This window comes from Ustilago hordei (assembly GCF_900519145.1).
Source record: "Ustilago hordei strain Uho2 genome assembly, contig: UHO2_contig_01, whole genome shotgun sequence".
NCBI classification, from domain to species: Eukaryota; Fungi; Basidiomycota; class Ustilaginomycetes; order Ustilaginales; family Ustilaginaceae; genus Ustilago; species Ustilago hordei.
Window position 1 is genome coordinate 1,176,622 of NW_024545270.1, and position 21,743 is coordinate 1,198,364.

At 49.4% G+C, this 21,743-nt stretch overlaps 6 protein-coding genes across 6 annotated transcripts; 2 read left to right on the forward strand and 4 right to left on the reverse strand.

Annotated features, from left to right (window-relative positions):
- Positions 1-2,064: 2,064 nt before the first annotated feature.
- On the forward strand, positions 2,065-3,591 carry UHO2_00380 (uncharacterized protein; the record flags this gene model as incomplete). The annotated part of the gene is made up of 1 exon (XM_041557000.1): positions 2,065-3,591. One exon carries the CDS (start codon positions 2,065-2,067, stop codon positions 3,589-3,591), a length of 1,527 nt encoding a protein of 508 aa, XP_041412934.1.
- A 1,824-nt stretch (positions 3,592-5,415) lies between these two features.
- Positions 5,416-5,778, reverse strand: UHO2_00381 (uncharacterized protein; the record flags this gene model as incomplete). Its single annotated transcript, XM_041557001.1, has 1 exon — positions 5,416-5,778. The coding sequence occupies one exon, from the start codon at positions 5,776-5,778 to the stop codon at positions 5,416-5,418; it is 363 nt and encodes a 120-aa protein (XP_041412935.1).
- Positions 5,779-7,779: 2,001 nt separating this feature from the next.
- UHO2_00382 (uncharacterized protein) lies at positions 7,780-8,889 on the reverse strand (the record flags this gene model as incomplete). The annotated part of the gene is made up of 2 exons (XM_041557002.1): positions 7,780-8,433; positions 8,521-8,889. The coding sequence occupies 2 exons, from the start codon at positions 8,887-8,889 to the stop codon at positions 7,780-7,782; spliced, it is 1,023 nt and encodes a 340-aa protein (XP_041412936.1).
- Positions 8,890-12,951: 4,062 nt separating this feature from the next.
- UHO2_00383 (uncharacterized protein) lies at positions 12,952-15,781 on the reverse strand (the record flags this gene model as incomplete). Its single annotated transcript, XM_041557003.1, has 3 exons — positions 12,952-13,578; positions 13,815-14,810; positions 15,017-15,781. The coding sequence occupies 3 exons, from the start codon at positions 15,779-15,781 to the stop codon at positions 12,952-12,954; spliced, it is 2,388 nt and encodes a 795-aa protein (XP_041412937.1).
- Positions 15,782-16,058: 277 nt separating this feature from the next.
- On the reverse strand, positions 16,059-16,934 carry UHO2_00384 (uncharacterized protein; the record flags this gene model as incomplete). The annotated part of the gene is made up of 1 exon (XM_041557004.1): positions 16,059-16,934. The coding sequence occupies one exon, from the start codon at positions 16,932-16,934 to the stop codon at positions 16,059-16,061; it is 876 nt and encodes a 291-aa protein (XP_041412938.1).
- Positions 16,935-17,435: 501 nt separating this feature from the next.
- Positions 17,436-20,945, forward strand: UHO2_00385 (uncharacterized protein; the record flags this gene model as incomplete). Its single annotated transcript, XM_041557005.1, has 2 exons — positions 17,436-17,610; positions 17,710-20,945. The coding sequence occupies 2 exons, from the start codon at positions 17,436-17,438 to the stop codon at positions 20,943-20,945; spliced, it is 3,411 nt and encodes a 1,136-aa protein (XP_041412939.1).
- Between the last annotated feature and the right edge of the window lie 798 nt (positions 20,946-21,743).

Here is a 21,743-nt window from a genome sequence, read left to right on the forward strand (position 1 = left end):
TTCTCCTGAGCTCTTCAATTGTCACTCCTGTAGAGTCTCTGAATCATTCCCCCTGCAATACTCCTGAGCTTTTTCCTCCACTACATCATGCTTGCTGCATTTCTGAGTCATTTTGTGAGTAAGCATGATCCAGCAATTGGTATCCTTGGCAATAGTTAGATTCGGCTATCTTGAGTTTCAGCAATTGCAAGCTTTGGCAAATGAAAACCTTAGGGATTTTCCATCATATCTTCAACTCCCCCTCTCAATGGCATCTCTAATCCCATTAACTTAGTTAGTTGGGACATATCTACTCCCTTCAACAGTTTTGTCAGAATGTCTGCCATGTTGCTGGCCATTCCAACAAAACCAATCTCTACATCACCTTCCTGGACATGATCTCTAACAAAGTAGTACCTGGTGTCTATGTGCTTGAGTTTCCAATGTTTTGCCAGGTCTTTACTTACCTGGATGCACCCCTGGCTATCTGTCTGTAACAATGGCTTGGCAATCTCTATCCCTAGATCTCTGAGTAGATATGAAAAGAAGAGTGCCTCCCTAGTTGCTTCTGATGCAGCAACAAACTCTGCTTCTACTGCTGACAGTGCCACACACTTCTGCATGTGAGATTTCCAACTTACCGGACATCTGTCAGGGGTCACGCGCCTGAAACCTGATATCTGTAGTAGAAACACATCTATTACAGATCCTGTCAAGATATGTGGTAAAATGCTGTGTATTATTATCCTTGTTGAGATCTGTTGTAGAAGGCCTCTATGACTTTTCTCACTCAAATATGTGATAGGTTGATTGCTATTGCAGGTTTTGACTAACTGCTGTGGACACTCCATCCAGAGGTAGCTCGGCACGATCAATAATGATAGATGTATTGCGATGACACCAAGGTCTGGTGTGAGTGAGAGGACTGGTAGTGCCAACACAAGTGTCCAGTGTGTCAACTGAATGCTTGAGGTGATCCCCCAGACTGCAGTGGATGACTGCCTTTGGTTCTATCATTATCCAGACCACAGGTTTCTATGAACTGCCTTCAGATGTCAGTGAGCAGTGATACAACACACATGCTATGATGGATGCAATCTTACTGAGATTGCAACATGCTGACTGGATACTAATGTATACTTATGTGTAAAGCTATAACTAGTAGTGTATGGTGTAGAGTGGATGGCAATCCACTCTCTTGCTAGGACAGAGAACATGGTTATATACCTTTCTTGCAATGTCACCCATGACACTGCTCATCCTCCTCATCCCTCCTATGCTCCCCATCCACCTTGTGTTGCCACTCGTTGGCAATGCTTCCTTGCCTCCTCTGGATGGGTGGCCTCTGGCTGCTTCATCTTCATCAGGGGCCAGTCCCACCTCATCTGGGTGGCAACTCACACCCTTTCATCCTTTCTTTGTATTCAGCACCCACCTCCTTCCACCAGCTTCATCCCTGTGGTGCCCCTGCCTCATCTGATGGTGTCCCCCTTGTTTGGTGACCTCTTCTTTGCTGTATCGGCAATGGGGTGCCTCTCTGATCAATCCTTGTGAGATCTGCAGTACCCAGCATGATATTGCAATTTCCACTTAACTCTGTAGTAACAACATTGTTCCCACAGATCCTGACAAGATATGCCATAGGATTGTTTCTACTGCTGAACCCAGCAAACTCTTCCTTAAGCTCTCGTTTAGCCCAATCCTGCAATTTCTGTGCTCCTTCATATGACTTCAACTTCTTCCTGCCTCCTGCGCATCCAGCTCCTATGACACCGAGCCGATCTCACCAGAGATCGGGTGCAACATAGTCCCGCTCGTTGTCATGGTAGATCATTAAGTAGGAGTACTCCCACCTTTGGCATGTGCTGCTCACATGTATATATATCTCACAGAGAGCACTAGGCTCTCACCACATTCCCTTAGTCAAATGAGTATATATGTTTCTGTCTATAACTAGCAGTGACATCATACTTAGGCTCTCCCCAATCGCCAGTTATCGGGACCAAAACTCTACAGGTTATGAGCCCAACTAGCCAATATGCTACCAAATCAAAGAAGATATCAACAAGAGGTTTCACCACCAATATGTCTAACCCTGACTACTCATTGTACAAATACTTTGTCAAGATGACCGAGGACTTCATCTCTCGTCTACCAGGCATTGTACAAGGTTGTTTTCATAGAGTAATCAACAATGAAACCTATGGTACTCCAAACACCCCAAAAGATGGTCAACTACTGAAGTTCACCATCATGGATGATGAGGAGCAGATCATTACACCCTTGTCTATCATGGTTGAATGTGTTAGTGCACTCTACAAAGCAATGCATGGTCTCAGCCTGTTTGCTAACCAAATTGAGCTTGGCAAACACATGCAAGCCAAAATAAGCTCATTCATTGCCAACAAAGAGTGGGATGCAAACCACATCCTTGACCCTGTGTACGAGCACCCAATGGACTTTGAAGCTGCTGCTCTGGAACGGGAGCTCAACGCAGCATCGTCCGAAGGAGGAAATGTCATACAGGGCTCAACAATGGACAATTCTTCCGATCTGGAAGAGGAGCTTGATGTGGCATCATCTGAGGGGGGAAATGTCATGCAGGACTCAAAGATGGACGAAGCCTCTGATGTAGCGCAAACGTTGACCACAACAAGCAAGCTCAATGTCGCTCCGACCGCAAGAGAGTCCATATTTGACCCGACTGCTGCAGCAATCATCACTGGTCCGAGCTTTGTCGATGCTGCGGCTGCTCATCATGGACTTCCCACCTCTTCGTCAGCTGCCTCCCATCCCACTAGCATAGATGGAAGTTTCAACATCAAGATCAATGATGAGCAACCTCTTCCCAAGCCACCGGAAGGCACATCTGTTGATGTTTCGGAAGCACTCATGATGGATAGCAACAAACCCAATGGCAGCAACTATAATTGCATCGAGGATATGTATGATACAAGCAAGTCTGTGTTGAGCAAAGCACTTTGCAGCACTCATGAGACATATGGCAACGGCGAGATGGATTACCACCTCTACACTGACATTGCCACCATGGACAAGCCCTGCAAGTCCTGTTTCCAAACAATCATTGGAGGAGCCATCAAGATCTTTGTGGATGCCAAGGGTGACATCCTTCATGGCCTACAGGTCATTGAAGTTGCTTGCAGTACCACCAGCACTCTCATGGAAGAGTGTATTGAGGTCTCGGAGAACATGGACACCTATGCTTGTCATGAGTGTCTTGGCATCACCACTGCCATCGTTCCCTTCAACTTCTCCACCATGATTCCACTCTGGTCTATCCCCATGGCTACCATCACCAGTAGCACCCTCATCCTCAAGCCTTCCGAGCGAGTCCCCGGCATCTCTATGATCATTGCAGAGTGCTGCGAACCTGCAGGAATGCCCAAGGGTGTACTCAATCTTGTCAATAGCACTGTCGATGTCGTCAACGATATCTGCGATGACCCTCGCAACAAAGATGTTTCTTGTGCTGCTGCGCAGTCGCGAGATGAGGTTGTGAATCGATGGTATTCTAGAAGGAAGCGAGGTTTAGCGACGAGGAGAGTGATATCTCGTCTGACCACAAACATCCCGGCTGAGAGACCGAGATGAGCATGACATGACAAGAGTGAGCTCACTTTGCATGCATGAACATCCTGGCTGAGAGGCCAAGATGAGCATGGGTGCAATACATCCCCCCCTCTCAACAGATGATTTGTATGTACATGAGATGAGACTTTGAGGGAAGCTATGAAGGATGGTTGCCAGGGAGACTGTGTTTGGCCAATAGGCATGAGAGGGCATCGACATTGGAATGATGCTTGCCAGGCTTGTGAGTAAACTCTATCAAGTCAAGGAAAGGCATCAAATAGGCCCAAAATCACTCAATACGAGCAGTGAATTGTCACAAGCTTGGTGAGTTGCCTTGAAGGACTGCACCAAGCAGAGCATGATCAGTCATGACCATGATTTTACTCACACCTTCAAGAAAGTGTTGGAGGCAGTGAAAGGCCCATGCCAAGCAGGAGATCTCAAGTTTGAGACCAAGAAGTTTTGCATCATCTGGGGATGTAGTTGTAGAGATGAAGGTGATGGGATGCTCGCAAAGAGAGGGGTCAAGCATGTGAGCAATTGCAGCTGATTATGATGTGTTTCTGCTGTTTCAATCTCGGATAGCTGTTTCACAGCCATCTGTAAGCGGTCGCATGCCTGAAACCAGATTGGGTGTTTCCGATTGATTTCAGTGAGATCAATTGAGTAAGATCTACTCAGTAAGTTTTGACTGAAAGTAACCAGACAGCTTCGTTCTGGTAGGTTTCGGCTGACCACCTTGAACACTCCATTCAGAGGTTGCATGGCACATCCATTACTACCTGAGATGAGAGTGTTACACTCTCCTAAACAGCATGAGTGTTCATAGTACTGTTGCTTAATGCTCTTTGATGTTGCCTGGACTGAGATATGCCTATTGCCTACAGAGGACAGGAGTTACTGGACTGCAGGTGTTGGACACTGCCTACAATAACTGACTGGACCACAGATGTTGAGCAACACTGCCTACAGTGATGAACTGGACCACAGGTGTTGAGGAACACCACCTACAGTTGATGTCTGATGGTGATACAACACACATGTTTGAGTTGTCATTGCAAAGCTATGCTATTGCAATGATATGAGTCAGGTAAAGAGTAGTAAGATAAAGAGTAGAGTGGATGAGGATCCACTCATATGTTATGGTGAATTGAGAGTATTTATGTGTTTGCTCAATGTTGCCTGTGACACCTCTCCTGCTCCTTCTGAGGAGGGTTTTCGCCTCCTCCTGACACTACTTCTGTACTGTGTGCTGACTCCATCAATGCCACTACTCTACTGCCTGGACAGGGTGTTGGTTTGGGCGACACCCCCTCTCACCTATATGCTCCTTGTTGCCTGTCAATATGTGTCGATCTCTTCAACACTGCTCTTCCTCCTTATGGTTAATCCTGGTCTTCTCAACACAGCTCCCCCTCTCTAACCAGCAACCATCTTCCCCTTCTTATCTTGTGAATCCCTTGGTTGCATGCTGGACCTTATTGTCATGCTCCCTGATCATGCAGTTGCCCCTGTGGCTGGCCCTGTGTGATGGTATGCATGTCCCCCCTGAGTGGTAACCATCTGCATGATACTGAGCTCAGTCCCCTTCCATGATTGTTTCCTGCATGCTTCCCTTGTCTTCCCTGCTGGGGAAACTCCTTCTATGATCCTCCTGTTGTTTCAATGTGATGAGCTACCCATTCTACACTGATGGTGCTTTGCCAGTGCATGCTTGGTGAAACATACTGGGTAGGCTTGTTCTGATCGATCCTAGCAAGATTACTCAAAACCCCAGTTCTTGGTTGGATCTGCAAATCATATGCACCACTATCCCAATCAGATTGTTGACCCCCAATGCTCACTTCAGATCATTCTGCGCACACTTCCTGCGCCGACCCTGTGACACTTTGTTGGTATCAGATTAGCATCTGTCTTGACTTTGAGCACCCATCGTGTGTTGGCAGTGCTTACACCAGGTGGGATGTCCACAACTTCCCAAGTGCCCATCGCTTCCAGCCCTTCTAACTCCTTACACATCGCCTCTTCCCAGAACCTTTTTTCTTGTCCAGCAAGTGCCTCATGTACTGTTGGATCTAGGTTCCTTTCCTTCCTGTCGTCTATAGCTGTAAGCCCGAAATGACTCTCTTTGCCACCTGTCTTGATGTTTGGCTTTTCTTTGATTGAACCTGCTGGGATCTTGTCGGTCGCCTCATCGACTGATTCCATGTTGAGATATTTGTTTGCTGCTTCATGATCTGTTTCATCAAATAGGTGTCATGGGAGCCGGATGCGCAGGAAGCAAGAAGAGTTGAAGTCATATGAAGAGGAGCACAGAAATCATGGGATCAGGCTAAACAAGAGCTTAAGGAAGAGTTCACTGAGATTGGTAGTAGAAACAACCCTAAGGCATAACTCATCAGGATCAGCAGGAACATGGTCATTACTACAGAGTTCAGTGGGAATCATAATATCATGCTGAGTATGACAGACCTCATGAGAATTGGTCTGAGAGGCACACCATCACTGATATGACAAGGGGAGGATACCAAACAAGGGGGAGGACACCACCAGATGAAGCAGGGGTCTGGCATGATGATGAAGTTGGTGCCAACAGGTGGGCACTGATGACAAGAGGGTGATGAAAGGGTGCAGGTCACCACTCAGATGAAGTGGGACTGGCCCCTAATGGAGATGAGACAGCAAGAGGTCCATTCATCCACAGGAGGCAAGGGAAGCAGTGCCAACTAGTGGCATCACAAGATGGATGGGGAGGATAGTAGGGATGAGGAGGAGGAGCAGTGATGTGGGTGGCACTGCAAGAAAGGTATATAACCATGCTCCCTGTCATAGTAAGTGAGTGGATCACCTTCCACTCTACACCATACATAACTAGTTATCACTTTAGCATAAGTATACATTAGTTTCAGTCAGCGAAGTTGCAATCAAGTAGATTGCTTCCATTGTAGCACATGTGTTGTATCACTGCTCACTGATGTCCAAAGGCAGTTCATAGCAACCAGTGGTCCAGATACAATAGAACCAAAGGCAGTCATCCACTGCAGTCTGGGGATCACCTCAAGCACTCAGTCAACACACTGGGCACTCATGTCAGCACCACCAATCATCTCATTCACACCAGACCTTGGTGTCAATACAAGTTCATATATGTTATTGATCATGCTGAGCTACCTCTGGACAGATTGTCCACAGTGGTCAGTTGAAACCTGCAATAGCAAAACCACTATTACATCTTCAGGCAAGAAAAGTCATAGAGGCCTCTCTACAACATACCTTGTTAGAAATAGTAATACACAGCATGTTACCACATATCCTGACAGGATTCATAATAGATGTGTTTTTATTACAGATATCAGGTTTTAGGTGCGAGACCTCTGACAATAGGCACTCATCTGTGTATCCCAAGTCATCGAGATTTTCTTCGCTTGTTGATATTGCTGGAGGTTGTATGTCCATCGGTCACCACTCTGTATGATCTGACCATCATTTTGATTCTAGGAACTTAGCAGAATTTCTCCAGAAGACATTGGGGTTGTAGTTGGGGCTATAGAATAGCCATCCTTTTCTCTCAAGGCTTTATCCTAGGAATATGGATGCTACTGCTTGCTGGTCTAGTTTCTTGTTGTCCCACTTGGCTTTTGGAACATTTACCCATGTGAGGCATCAAAACACACAAGCCAGGTGTATGAACTGTTCCAGTGGCTTTCTGAACATGAGTTTATAAGGGAACTCATTGTCAACACTTGGGGTAAGGTTCATTTTGAATGCCACCACCCTAATTGTGTATGGCCAGAACCTCTTTGGTAGCCCCCTCAGCACTAGTAATGTCCACATCTTCTCACCCAGGCTCCTGTTCATTTGTTCTACTCACCTGTTTTGTCTGCTATTGTATCCTACTGTGGCCTGCCATATTATGACTTTGTCTTGTGACCATTCCAAAGCCTCATTACTCTTCCATTTGGTCCCTTGATCAGATCAGATGGCCTTCAAGTTTCTGCCAGTTTGTGTTCCAAGGAACAAAACTATCCTCTTGAGTTGATTGAACACATGGCTCTTGCATAGTAATGGTTGTACACATAGATACTTACTATGATCATCAACAGTCACTAATGTGCATGTATGCTCTGTTTCATGTGACAAGTTGATGATCAGGTCAATATTTATGAGATCCAAGGGCATAGTGGCTCTTTCTCCACTACCTTGTCCCATTCAGGTTGCTGTGCTTTTGGATTGTTGACACTGCTCACAAGTGAGGGCTATGTTTGGATCCAAGTCTGCTGTGATTTCTCCTCCTAGCTTTTTGATGATCATGTTCACCTTGTCCTGACCTGGGTGTCCAAGGCATTTGTGCCACAATTGTTGCATTGAAACCTTAAATTCCTTATTGTTCAGCTCAAACTCTTCATTAACACCTTTGACTGGTTGTGTTGACATAGTCATTGTGCTTTCCTGCCATGTGTTGCCTCTGAACTCTAATAGTCCATGCTTGTGATCCTTACTTATTTTGAACACCATGCCATTTGCCATGTGTATCTGCCCACCTGTAGGGTCTAATATCACTTGTGCTCCTTCATCTGTTAACAAGTTGGTTGATAAGAGATTAACATTGAGGTCTTTAACATATAATACATTCTGGAGAGATAGGTCTCCATACTCTGTTGATATGCTAATTCCTCCTATAGCAGTTGCTTCCAAGACTTCGCTTCCAGCAGTAAATATATGCTTTTGGCATGTCTTGGGTTGTATGAGCATGCTACAATTGTTGATCATAAGATAGCTGGCTCCAGAGTCTAGGATCCAATGGCTTGGTTCCTTTAATCCTGAGAGCCTTTTCAAACTTGGAGTGAGTGAGCACCAGATTTCCTAATTGGCCTGAGTGAGAGAAGAGTTTTCAGGGATGGTGACCAACACATCACACTGTCTTGCTCCATGCCCTGTCCATTTGCATACCCAGCATCTAATCTTCCAGGGTCTGCTTGCAACTCTTGCATTTGTATTGCTGTTGCTACCATCAGCTTCTTCAGTTGATTCACTCTTGTCCTTGTTGCCTGTGACTCTGGTGCTAGCCTGTTGAGGGTTGATCTTCTGGGCAGGAATATTCTTGAGTGCCAACTGCCAGGTGGTTAATGTGGTGGCAAGTGCATTGAAGCTGAGTTGATGTATGGTTTCCACAGTTTCCTTGTATACTGGGTGGCAGATCATACACTTCTGGAGGGCTGGGAATAAGGTGTCATCAGCAAATGGTTTACCCAGGAGGCTACTCTCAGTCTGGATAATGTTGATGTCTTGAATCAATTTCCTTGCATCAGAGTTGAACATTTTCATAGGGCCAGATGCGCAGAAGCAGGAAGATTAGAAGTCATATGAGGAGGAGCACAGGAATCGCAAGATCGGGCAAAAGAGGGTTTACAGCAGAGCTCAGTGAGATCTTTAGTAGAAGTGGCTCTATGGCAGATCTCATCCAAAATGGCATGAGCAGGATGTTACTACAAACCCTGCCAGAATCTGTGACATTCAGGATCATAGGATAGAACTTGAGGGAACTGGTGAGAGGACGCCAAATTCACAGATCACACAACACAACGGGGGCAGAAGACATTGGGTTTGCCACCCTGATGAAGCAGGGGGCCAGCTCAATGATGAACTCAGAGGCAGGAGGGTGGGAGAGATGAAAGGGGGTGCAAACTGCTACTCAGATGAAGTGGGAAGAGCCCCTGTTGATGATGAAACAATGTGAGGACTGTCCATCCACAGGAAGTGAGAGACACAGTGCCAATGAGCAGCATTGCAGGATGGATAGAAAGGATAGGAAAGATGGGGAGGAGGAGCAGTGTTGAAGAGGCCTCCCAGAGCAGGAGCAGTGTTGCAGGTGACATTGCGAGAATGGTTATATAACCATGCTCCTCGTTATAGCCATTGAGTGGATCCTCATCCAATCTACACCATATCTTACTAGTTATAACTTTCACATAAGTATACATTAGTATTCTGTCAACAGTCACAATTGCAGAGCATTGCTTCTAACATAGCACATGTGTTGTATCACCACTCATTGACATCATCTGAAGGTGGTTCATTCTGCAGTCCAGATATCAATCAACACTGAAGGCAGTTCATACTGCAGTCCAGTTTTCTTGATCATTAGAACCAAAGGCAGTCATCCACTGCAGTCCTGGGATCATTCAGTCACTCAGTCAGCACACTGGACACTTGTGTCAGTGCAAACATATTCACACCAGACCTTGGTGTCATCACAAAGTATCTCTTGGTTATTGATTGTGCTGAGCTACCTCTGGATGGAGTGTCCTCAGTGGTTAGTCAAAACCTGCAATAACTTTCTAGCTATTACATATTTGAGTGAGAAAAGTCATAGAAGACTTCTACAACAGATTTCAGCAAGAATAATAATAAAGGCCTTTTACAGATCCCAATACAATCAGTAGTAGTTGTCTTTCTACTACAGTTTTCAGGTTTCTGGTGCACAACCCCTGACAAACATCTTGACATCACCAAGTTGAGCGATGAGTGCGAGTCGCCGAGATGTCCTGATAGCTTCATTGCTTAAGCCATTCTCAATCTTCTTCCAGATTTGATTGAAGGTGAGATACTCTCTGACAATGTCAAGGAGGAGGTAATTAACATTATGTTCTCCCACAGTATTGATGGTGCCATGCAAGGCATTAGACAAGGCATCATTGAAGGTGCAGCTCCACTTGGAGTGGTTCCTGTTGTGCACTCCTTCAAGATGCTTCATGGCATAGGGCATAAATCATAAGAAGGACTTGACATGTGTGCTCCAACTGTAATAGTTTCATGACATCAGTTTGGGTACTGGTTCAAGGAGCTTTGATAGAGTTTGGAAGTTATATCATTTGCTACTGTCATTGATGTCAGAGTCAGAGTCATGTTCTTCATCAACTTTGTCATCAATGATTTCTGTCTTGTTTCCATCTATAGCTTTGGTATTAACTTGCATCTGTTGAGCTGTTTTACCCTTTCTTCCTCCCCTGGTCTTCTTGGCGGTTTCGCTGGTACCGACCTGAGTGTCAGTCTCCATGATTATTTGTGAGGTAAGGTAGAGGTGAAGGTCTGCTTTAGTTAGTCAAGCTTCAGACTCTTAATCAATTAAAGTGTCGACACCACTTCAATGGGGCTATAATCAAGCTCCCTTCTGACAGGTGTATGGTAACTGAGGACCTTGTATTGCTCAAGTGGGTTAGGACTACAAGCATGAGTATATATAGCTCCACAGTGTTCATGAGGAGGTTGGATCACCTAGAATGGACATAGCACCTGTTCTCCTGAGCTCTTCAATTGTCACTCCTGTAGAGTCTCTGAATCATTCCCCCTGTAATACTCCTGAGCTTTTTCCTCCACTATGTCATGCTTGCTGCATATCTGAGTCATTTTGTGAGTAAGCATGATCCAGTGATTGGTATCCTTGGCAATAGTTAGATTTAGCTATCTTGAGTTTCAGCAATTGCGAGCTTCGGCAATTGAAAACCCTAAAGATTTTCCATCATTCCTGTCTGGACTCAATCGCACAAATGAAACTGAACATCGGCTATAAGAGCACACTAAACTAGGTGGATTGCAGGCAAAAACCCGTGAGGTCCTCGAAGCTCGACAGGAGGCTCCCAGCCCGCCAACAACGGCAGTGTCGCCTGTGCAGCAGACAGTGGTCACTGCAGAGGGGCCAGAGGCTCCACCAGGTTAGAGGATGGGGTCTTGCCAGGAAGGACCAGGAGGGATGAGGGGGCCTTGCCTGGTTGAATAGAGGGTGGAGGCCACCATGGAGCAGCACTCGGTGGTGGAACGGTCAATATATTGCCGATAGCAATCTGAGTTCCATCGGCCAAGGAGCTTGATGGTTGTAAGCGGTCGCGCACCAGAGACTAGTCTTGGGTGTTATTCAATTGGTATAGATGGGATTGATTGAGTAAGGTCTACTTGGTATGTTTCAACTAAATGTAACCAGATGTCTCCAACTGGTAAGTCTTGGCTGACCACCTTGAACACTCTGTTCAGAGGTTGCATGGCACATTTGCTGTTTGTTGGAGAGTGAGTGATACCCTCTCCTTACAGTGCAAGTGTTTGCAGTACTGTTGATAATGCTCTTGGGCATCATCTGGACCACAATATACTTATCACCAACAGAGGATGGGAGTTACTGGACTGCAGGTGTGAGCCACTGCCTACAATAACTGTCTGGACTGCAGGTGTTGAGCAACACTGCCTACAGTAAGGGACTGGACTGCAAGTGTTGAAGAACACTGCCTACAGTGGAGAACTGGACCACAAGTGCTTGGAGAACACTGCCTACAGTTGACACCTAATGGTGATACAACACACATGTTTGAGGGTCATTGCAAAAGCACTGCTATTGCAATGATACATAACTAGGAGTCAAGTAAAGAGTAGAGTATAAAGTAAGTAAGTAGAGTGGATGAGGATCCACTCGTTTACTATGGTAGAATGAGAGTATTTATGCATTTGATTGGTGTCACCTGCAACACCTCTCCTGCTCCTCCCAAGGGGCCTTTGTCCCCTGTTTGACACTGTCTCTCCTACTGGTGTCAATCCCATTGATGCTGCACCCCTACTGTTTGCACAGTGTAATGGTTATGCAACACTGCCCTTTTGCCTTCATGCCCCCTTTCCACTTGATGATGTGTGACAACCCCTTCAACACAGCTCCTCCTCTTTGTTTAACCAATCTCCATTCACAGCTCCTTCTCTCTTTACTGGCAACCACCTTCTTGACCTTATCTTGTGAATCCCTTTAGCCACTTGTTGGACCTCATGACCAAACCCCTTGTCATGTGGTCACCCCTGTGCTTGATCCTGTGTGGCTATATGCATGTACCCCTTGAGTGGTAACCATCTGCCTGATGTTGAGCTTGGTCCCCCACTCCTACATATGGTTATCTCTGTATGCTTCTCCTTCTAATGCCAGTATCTTCCTTCCTGAATTTCCTGACACTTGCTTGTGTTGGCCAACTTGCTGAGGCATGCTGATCCAGCTGATCCCAATCAATCCTTGTGAGATTAACCTAGAACCCAGAGTTTGGTTGATCTCGTAAATCATATGCACTATCAACCCAATTAACATCATCAATTCCCAATGATTTGACACCAATCAATTTGGTGCACCCTTCATACATTGATCTGTCAACCCTGTGACATTACCATGAGTGCTGTCAGTCAATTTGGCACACCCTTCATATGTTGATCCATTGCCCCTGTAACAATGGTTTTGGCATCGATGCCTTGCGAAGCCGCCCACATAGCCGCCCCCCACCAAAAAGAGTGCCTGGCATATTGGGAGGTGTTGAGGCCAAGGTGAGACAGGGCTGAGTGTAGGTGCTGGAGGAAGAAGGATCATGTAAGGGGCTTGTAGCTGTCTTGCAACCCAAAGAGGGGTGCAAGGGGGTGGCAGACCAGGGGGCAGAGGAGGTGGAGCATGACATATGGGCACTCCAATCCTCCAATCTTGGGGACGACAAGGGGCATACCAAGCCAGAAGGGGTTGGTCTTCGAGGCCAGGAGGAGGACAATGGCATAGTCCTCATGCCAGGTGATGGAGTGGACCAGCAGCTGTGTTGGCGATGTGAGGTCCCAGGTGACCTCACCGCAGTGCAAGAAGCAGGCGAAGGAGATGCAGAAGGCCACAGCAACGACCTGCCAGTCCCAAGCTCCAAGAGAGGCAGAGGGCGGGAGCTGCTGGAGGAGGGCCCAGAGGAGGGGGAGGGTAATAGGGTGCTTGGAAGCTGTGGGGCAAAGGCCATGGGTATGCTTGATGCCATGGACCACATGCTCCAAGCAGCCATGGGAGAAGGCCTCAAGAGGGAACCCAAGGTCGACATGCCAGGAACAGAGGGCATCGAGCTCGTGCTTGAGGCTGTGGAAGGAGTGAGTTTGTGCCATATCGCAGACCCACTCTGTGAGAAACAAGTCGGTGGCTGGGAAGGGTGGCACCCCAGGGCCGAAATGACTCCAGATGAAAGACTGGTATCAGTCAGGCACACCTGCACTGCGTTTGCAACTGAACTCGGCAAGACCCCACCAGATGTAAGTGGCTGCAAGGGCCAAACAACTGGTGGCATTGACAAAGGCCTTGGGCACTCCACAGAGATGGTGGGGAAGAGGAGGCAGTGGGCAGGAGGAAAATGTTGCTGTATCGCATGGAAACAGCAACGAGAGAGAAGGTCAGCCAAGATGTTATCCTTTGAAGTGACACAAACCGGATGCAGGGTATTGTGGCACTGGAAACACAGGCCAAAGATCGCACAAAGGATGGTCTGCATGAGAGGGTCACGAGAGCGACCTGTGTGGAGGCCAAATTCGACATTGGTGTTGTCAATGTGGAGGACCACAAGACGGGGGCCGGTCCAATGGGTGGAGAAGGCACGAAGCGCCTCCAGGACTGCCAAAGCCTCCAGAAATCGAATGTCCTTCATGCAGTGGCGACAGGGCACCTCCCAAGAGAGGGCGGCTGAGGGGGACTGCATGAGGTCCTGGTGGGCACCATAGCTGCACTTGGATGCGTCGGTCCAGATGTGCTTGACAACAAGTGGGGAGGGTTGGAGAAGGGAATAACCTGGCCAGGCTCGGAGGGTGGTCTTCCACCATCGGAGCTCAGCTGCGGCGGGTTGAGAGATTCGGAAAAGGGAAAAGGGGTGGTGATGAGCAGTTTTGGAAGTGTCATACAGTCGCCGCAAGTAGGCTCGGCCGTGCAGTACCACTTGGGAGACAAACTGCAGGAGACCTGCTATGTGCTGCCAGTCAATTAAGTGGGCAGAGCGCTGGGCCAGGAGCATGGTGATGGCATCTAAGATGCGCTGACGCCGTTTGGGGGTGATGCCAATGCATTGCCAGACAGTGTCAACCTCGATTCCAAGGACTTCGAGCTTGGTAGTGTCCCAAAAAGTCTTCTGTGGCACGAGGCAGAGGCCGAGTGCGGAGCACGCTATGGTGAGAGAGTGAAGGGGTTGACAAGGGTTGGAGGCCACCGGGACGGCTCCAAAGAAATCATCCAAGTAATGCTCAACGGGGTGGTGGGTGGTCGATTGCAAGACCCAGTGTAAGGCCTCGGCAAAAAGATTGAATAGCCAACGGGAGCTGCGGCCGCCAAAGGTAAGGCCCATTTCCATGTAGTGTTGTCCGTTAAAGGTGAAGCCAAGCAACCAGGCATCATCAAGTGTTGTGACAACATGCCGGAAGGCGTCAGCCAGATCGCTCTTCCATAGGCAGTGCCCTGATTTTCACGGACAAATGCTAAGAGGGGAGCCAGGGAGCCATATCAGATAGAGGTGAATGAGGGGGAAATGCTGTTGTTAACAGATGGCAGCTGGTGGGGTTGAGGTTTGCGGGGGTGAGACAGATGATGGATGGTGTGTAGCTTGTCAGATCGCAGCTTTGGCACAACGCCAATGGGTGAGCAAACCAGATGGGACTGGGTGGGGTCGACAGCAACCAGGCGACCCTCCTGCAGGTGTGTCTCGAGTTTGTGCTGGAGGTGCAACTTGCTCTGGGAGTCCATGGGGAGGTTCCAGATGGTGCAGAAGCGAGGAGTATTACGAAGGGGGCTGGAGTAGCCCAGGTTGACCCCATGCCTAATGGCACCCAGGAGCTGGGTGACAAACAGGTGGTCAGGATAGTTCTGGAGAGCTTGGCGCCAGTGCGCAAGAGATGCTTGCATGGTACCATGGTGGGTGGGAAGACCAGCAGGGTTGTAAAGTGGTTGGGCCACCCTGGTGTTAGGCCAGGGTGGCGGGCGAAGGTTTTGGAGTGGCAGAAGCTGAGCCGAGGCCTGATCGCAGGATGGCATGTGAAGGGGATGAGTGAAGGAGGAGCTGCTGGGCGTGACCGGGCAGCGGGAAGTGCGAGCTGTGAGTTGGCGGGGCATGGGAAGAGATGGACCAGTCACTGGGAGATGCTGGGGCTGGGTTGTGCCGCTGTAGCCTCGCAGGACGGGATGGACAACCAGGGACAGCTGGTGGATGCTGAAGGAAGGGGCGGAGAAATTAGGTGGTTTGGTTTGCCTTTGGTGATGGGCCTGTGGGTTGCGCGGTGCGTGTGCATGTCTTCGATGGGTGCAGGCTGCCACAGGTGATGCACACGTGCTTTCGGACACAGGGTCGCTGGTCTGTGCCAGAACATCGGCCCTGGTTCCACAACATGCACGTCTGGTCACGGCGCGGGTTGTCATGATGTGCTGTGGGTTGCTTGGTATGGTTATTGGAGGGGGTGTGAGCTGGAACCCCTTGGAAGTGCATGGCATGGAGTTTGGTATCGAAACAAGCCCACTCTGCCGTGGAAGCTCGGCTGAATCGAGATGTGCAAACAGCGATTATGTAACCAGCTATGCAGTCCTAAGGAAAAACATCTGAGAGGTCGGCCACGTGTTGGTAGAAGCGACTGAGACTGACTGAAATGTTTGTGTTGTGGGATGTCGAGGACCAGAGCGACAGGTAGATGACCCACAATCAGCCAAATGTGGAAAAGTTAGGGACAGTTTTACTGAACTGATGGTTGGAAGCAGAGGCTGAGGGGCCCTTCATGACCGAGAAGCCCTCAATGACTACTGGGGCCGGTTCGTCCTGAGCTGTGGCGCCAGGCCAAGACGGATTGGCTAGTTTCAGGAGGTCGTAGACGCTGAGTGTGTCCTGGTGGACCTTGTCAATGAGGTCGGTCATCAGCCAAGGGTAGGATATGGCCCCTGGGTACTCACCTAGTTGTGCCGAAAAGGCTGGAGCAGGCGGCGCCGGAGGAAGGTGGTCATTGTGAGCGAGATTGGAAGCGTTTTTTGTGGGCAGTGGAGTGGTAGTACTGGCCACCCGTTGAAAGGCTTTGGCAATTTCGTCCTGGAGGAACTGGTGAAGCTCACCAATGCTGGCCGAGAGGTCAGAGTACATAACAAAGTGAGGGTTGGGCTCTGCAGGTGTAGTGGTTGGGGCAGAAGAGATTGCGGGGAGAGGAGGTGCAGGTGGAGCTGTGGGAGGCGGGGCCACTAGGTGTGGAAGGATGGGGATGGTGAGGTTTGGGACTGTGGTGGAGACGGGGTGGGGTAAGGGTCCAATGTGGGTCGAGTCCTGTGAATTTCTGGGAGAGTTGGAGGGTGGAGGGGGTCCGTTGCGGGCTGGCACTGGAGAGGGTCCGGTGGTGTGCGAATGTTGAGGAGGTCTGGTGGTGTTCGACCCAGGTGGGGGTGATTGGGAGGGGTTTGGAGCAATGGAGCGAGGGTTGCCAGTGCAGCAATCGAGACAAGATGTGGTGGTCCTGTGCAGGAACCACTGGTGGCAAAATGAGATGAGCGGCTTGGAGAGCTTACAAATGCGACAGAGTTGTTCCATATCGTTCATTGTGGTGTAAGGTGTTGAGGTCACTGGAGCCGTGAAGGCTGGGACCAAAAGGTCACTGAGCAGTGCTGGGAAGTCAGAGCTCCAAACAGTGGCACTGCGGGACAGCGGGAGAAAAATGACAAAACAGGCTGCTTGTCATATGCCTGGTGTTGGAGAAGATGATGGTAGTGAAGAGAGAGGTGGAGAGCAAATAGATGTTGTGAAGAGTGGAACGGAGAGCAGAACAAAGCGATGGCTGAGTCCAGTCCAGACGCGCACGCCTTTTTATGAAAATCACGTGATGCAATCTTCAACTCGTTGGCTCGTGCAACTCCACCTTTAACAGTCTCGTTCAGTGCCGAGTTCAGCTGGCGTATGTGTGCATACCATCAACATCATCATCATCATCATCACCACCACATCCTTCCATCACTTCAGTCGTTCTCTACTTGAACAACAGGCACCGAGTTCTCCGACAAGCTGCCTCAGTGAAAGGCTAGCTTCATCCATCCACCTTCAGCCATGGACGACTCAGCCAAAGTCCTCTCCGAGGCCCTCAACGTAGTCAAGGTGCAACTCGTTCAAATGAAACGATGTCTCGACGCAGATCAAGTCATGGATGCGCTCAAGAGCGCTTCAACTATGCTCTCCGAGCTCAGAACTTCTTCGCTGTCGCCCAAGAACTACTATGAGCTTTGTAGGTAGCCCACTATCCGCTCTCGCTTCCTGTCCATGCAAAGGCAAACCCACTGACCTTACATCCATCCTTTCATACTCGTCCTCGTCGTTGAAACAGACATGGCCGTATTCGATGCACTGCGACATCTATCGATTTATCTCTACGATGCTCATACCGCCGGCAAACATCACCTTGCCGACTTGTACGAGCTTGTGCAGTACTGCGGAAACATCGTTCCTCGTCTCTATCTCATGATCACCGTCGGCAGTGTATACATGTCGATACCCGACGCACCCATCAAGGAGATCATGAAGGATGTTATGGAGATGAGTCGAGGTGTTCAGCATCCCACCCGAGGTCTCTTCCTTCGTCACTACCTCAGCGGTGCGACACGCGACTACCTCCCGGTCGGTCAAGGCATGGGCCCTGGCGGCAATCTCCAGGACAGCATCGGTTTCGTGCTCACCAACTTTATAGAGATGAACAAGCTGTGGGTCCGTCTCCAACATCAAGGCCACTCGCGAGATCGCGAGAAGCGCGAGATGGAAAGAAAAGAACTTCGCATTCTTGTCGGAACGAACCTGGTTCGCCTCAGCCAGCTTGAAGGTGTCGATCTCGAAATGTACCAGCGAACCATCCTTCCTTCCATCCTCGAACAGGTCGTCAACTGCAAGGATGTCATTGCGCAAGAGTACCTCATGGAGGTTGTCATCCAGGTCTTCCCCGATGACTTCCATCTTCGTACCCTTGGACCCTTCTTGTCTGCTTGTGCAGCTCTCCATCCGAAGGTCAACATCAAGCAGATCGTCATTGCTCTCATTGATCGTCTTGCCGCTTATGCTGCACGTGAAGCGGAAAACGATAGTCCGGAGGAGATCAAGAGGCAGGAGGAGGAAGCGAGTCGTCGCCTTGCGGAAAAGACGCAACAAATGAGGATGACGGGCCAGAGCGCAGGTCCTGGTTCTGTCTGGGACGAGGTGACTGCTCAAGGCGACCCCAAGGCTAAGGCCGCTGACATTGCGGAGCCTGCATCCCCTACAGCTGCCGATCTCAGCAGCATGCCTCCACCTCCTGTCGAGCCGAGCGGGTTTGGGATGTCCTCTGCTGACCGAGATTCTGCAGCAGCACCTAATGTTGCGACACACAGCTCTGAAGAGCCTGTCTTCCGTAGTGTGCCAGAGGGTCTGGACGAGGATGCTTGGGGATCGGCTGGAGGTAGCGGCGCAGATGCCGGTGCAGTCCCTACGGCAGGCTCGAGTACGTGGGCATCGCAGACCGACGATGGAACCGAAGCGAGCAGCGCACAGCTCACTGCCGATACGGGTGCTACTTCCACTGCGGCAAGCGCTGCTGCACAAGATGAGCACAACACTCGAGCGCAAGAGTTCCCTTCTGCCGGGTTTGGCACTGGCAATGGCACCAACAGTACCGACGCGAACGGCGACGCCAAGAAGGCGACTGCACCCGCACAGGCTCAAGCTCCTCGCCAAGCAACGATCTCCGAAAAGCCCGTTGGCAAGTTCAGAGGCATCCCTGACGATGTACGCCTCTTCGAAGTGTTTTGGGAGCAGATTGTGCAGCTTATCCGTGCTCGACCCGATCTTTCCATTCAAGACATCACGGCGTTGCTCGTCTCGCTCGCCAACCTCTCGCTCAGCTGCTACCCCGACAAACTCGAGTATGTCGATCAAGTGCTGGCATTCGCACGCGAGAAGGTCGTCGAGTTCGAACAGAGCCCTGACCTTCACAGTCCAGCGACAGCCACCAACCTCAATTCGCTGCTCCTCTCGCCCATCAATTCGTACCTCACAGTGCTGACGTTGTTGGCGCTTCCCTCGTATCTGTCGTTGCTGTCGGTGCAGCCCTACACAACGCGAAAGTCTATTGCACAAGCCGTCGTCATGTCGGTATTGCGCAACGAGACTGTCATGTCGACACCTGAAGATGTCAGTGGCGTTCTGGATTTCTGCAGTCCTATCATTCGCGATCACAAGGATGCTCTCATGGGCGGGTTGCCTCATGGAGGCATGTATATGGGCGCAGGTGGTCACGGCGGTCAAGCAGGCTACGGCGGCAACTACGGTCACTACGGCGGTGGAGGCGACGCTAGAATGGTTCAAGGCATGTATGGTACCGGTGTTCGCGGTGTGGGTCGTCATCACATGATGCAGTACGATATGGAAGAGATGGCCGAGGAACAAGGTTGGATCGCTCGCATGATTCATCTTTTCCGCGCTGAAGAGCTTGAGACGCAATTCAGCTTGCTTCAAACCGCACGCAAGCACTTTGTTGATGGTGGTGAACGGATCAAGTTTACGCTCCCTCCTCTTATTACTTCTGCGATTAAGCTCGCTCGGCGATACAAGCTGCGCGAAAGGGAGGAGCCGAATTGGGAGTCAAAGATGTTTACGCTTTACAAGTTCATCCACCAGGTGATCTCAATTCTGTACAACAAGGTCGAGTCTTCAGACATCTGCTTGAGGCTTTTCTTGTTGGCTGCGCAATCGGCGGATGAAAGTGGGTTTGAAGAGTTGGCGTACGAGTTTTACGTTCAGTCGTTCACGATCTATGAAGAGTCGATTTCGGAATCGCGCGCTCAGTTGCATGCAATCGGCTTGATTATCAGTACGCTTCAGACCGCACGCGTTTTCGGAACGGATAACTACGATACTCTGATCACGAAGGCGGCATTGCACGGTGCGAAGTTGTTGAAGAAACCTCATCAAGCAGCGGCGGTGATGATGGCGAGTCATTTATGGTGGCAGACTGAAACACCTGGTCATCCGTCCGGACTGGCGACAAATTCCTCCTCGGCGACGGGGAACAGTGTTGCTGCGGCCAGCGGTAGCACGCCTCCCACCAACGGATCCAACCCGAAGGAGAACAAGCCAATCCTTCTCAAAGATGGCAAACGAGTCCTCGAATGTCTGCAAAAATCCCTCCGCATCGCCAATTCATGCATAGACGAACGCAGCACAGTCGAAATCTTCTGTTCCGCTCTCGACCAGTATCTCTACTATTTCGAGCAAAGGGTGGAAGCGGTTGCGCCGAAGTATATCAATTCGTTGGTGGAGTTGATTTCGAATGGGTTGGATTCGTTAATGTCTTCGGAAGCTGATGGTGGGGCAACGACTCATCCAGCGATTGTGGGTGGTGGGTTTTTGGAGTTGCCAACAACGCCGGATAGTTGTCTGAGACATTTCAGGAGTCAGTTGCAGTATATCAAAACGAGGAAAGAGGCTAGTGCTTTGGCGCTGGCGAATACGAATGCTGGGGAAAGTGGGGCTAGTAGTGGGCCGGATTGGGGTGCGGTGCAGATTGGGCCGAGTTTGACAAAGTTTGGTCTCAAGTAGGGTTGCGTGGATGAATGGTAATTTATGCTCTTTTAGTTGAAGTCAGACGCGCCCGTACAGTCCCTGCCCAAAGTTTGGGGACAGGGTCCAATAGACAATGATTTAACCATCTGATAGCATACCTTCCATCTGCTTGGAGGATTGATCTCTCATAAGTGTCAGACTGAGCAAAACACACAGTGAGCAAGTTCAAAAGAAGAGCTTTCAATTGCAGTGAGTCTCGGAGCCAACTAATACTTGAGCAGACCTCCATGCTTAGTAAGCACTTGCTCCACGTGATGCTCCATTGACTCGATCACAGGATTGATATGTTTGAGTGTGATCTGGGTGTTCCACACTTCCTCTGCAGCTCTTGCAAGCTCATCCTGGGTTTTCGGTACCAGCAAGCACTTACCAAGCAAGTTTTTGAATACATACCATATGTTCTCAATAGGGTTAAGGTCCAGCAAAGCCAGCAGGTGTTCCTGCATCTTAATGTGGTATTCAGCCTGCCATTGCTTGCAGATAGCAGCCTGATGGCAGCTGCTGCCATCTTCAACAAGCAACAGGCCATCAGGGTATGCACTAACAGCAGTTATGGTGTCCCAGAGTGGGCCATCAATGATCCAATTGTGATATCTGACAGCTGTGAGGTTCTCAGTGAGATCCTATTGATTAGCTGACCCTGGCTGCTTCTTTCTTGGAGCCAATGGGAGCACAACCAACAGTGTTTTAAGGTTGTATGCAATGCTGGCCCATACCTGGATGCTGAAATGGCCAGAATGGAATGTTGGAACCATGTTGTTGATGTCTTCTCAA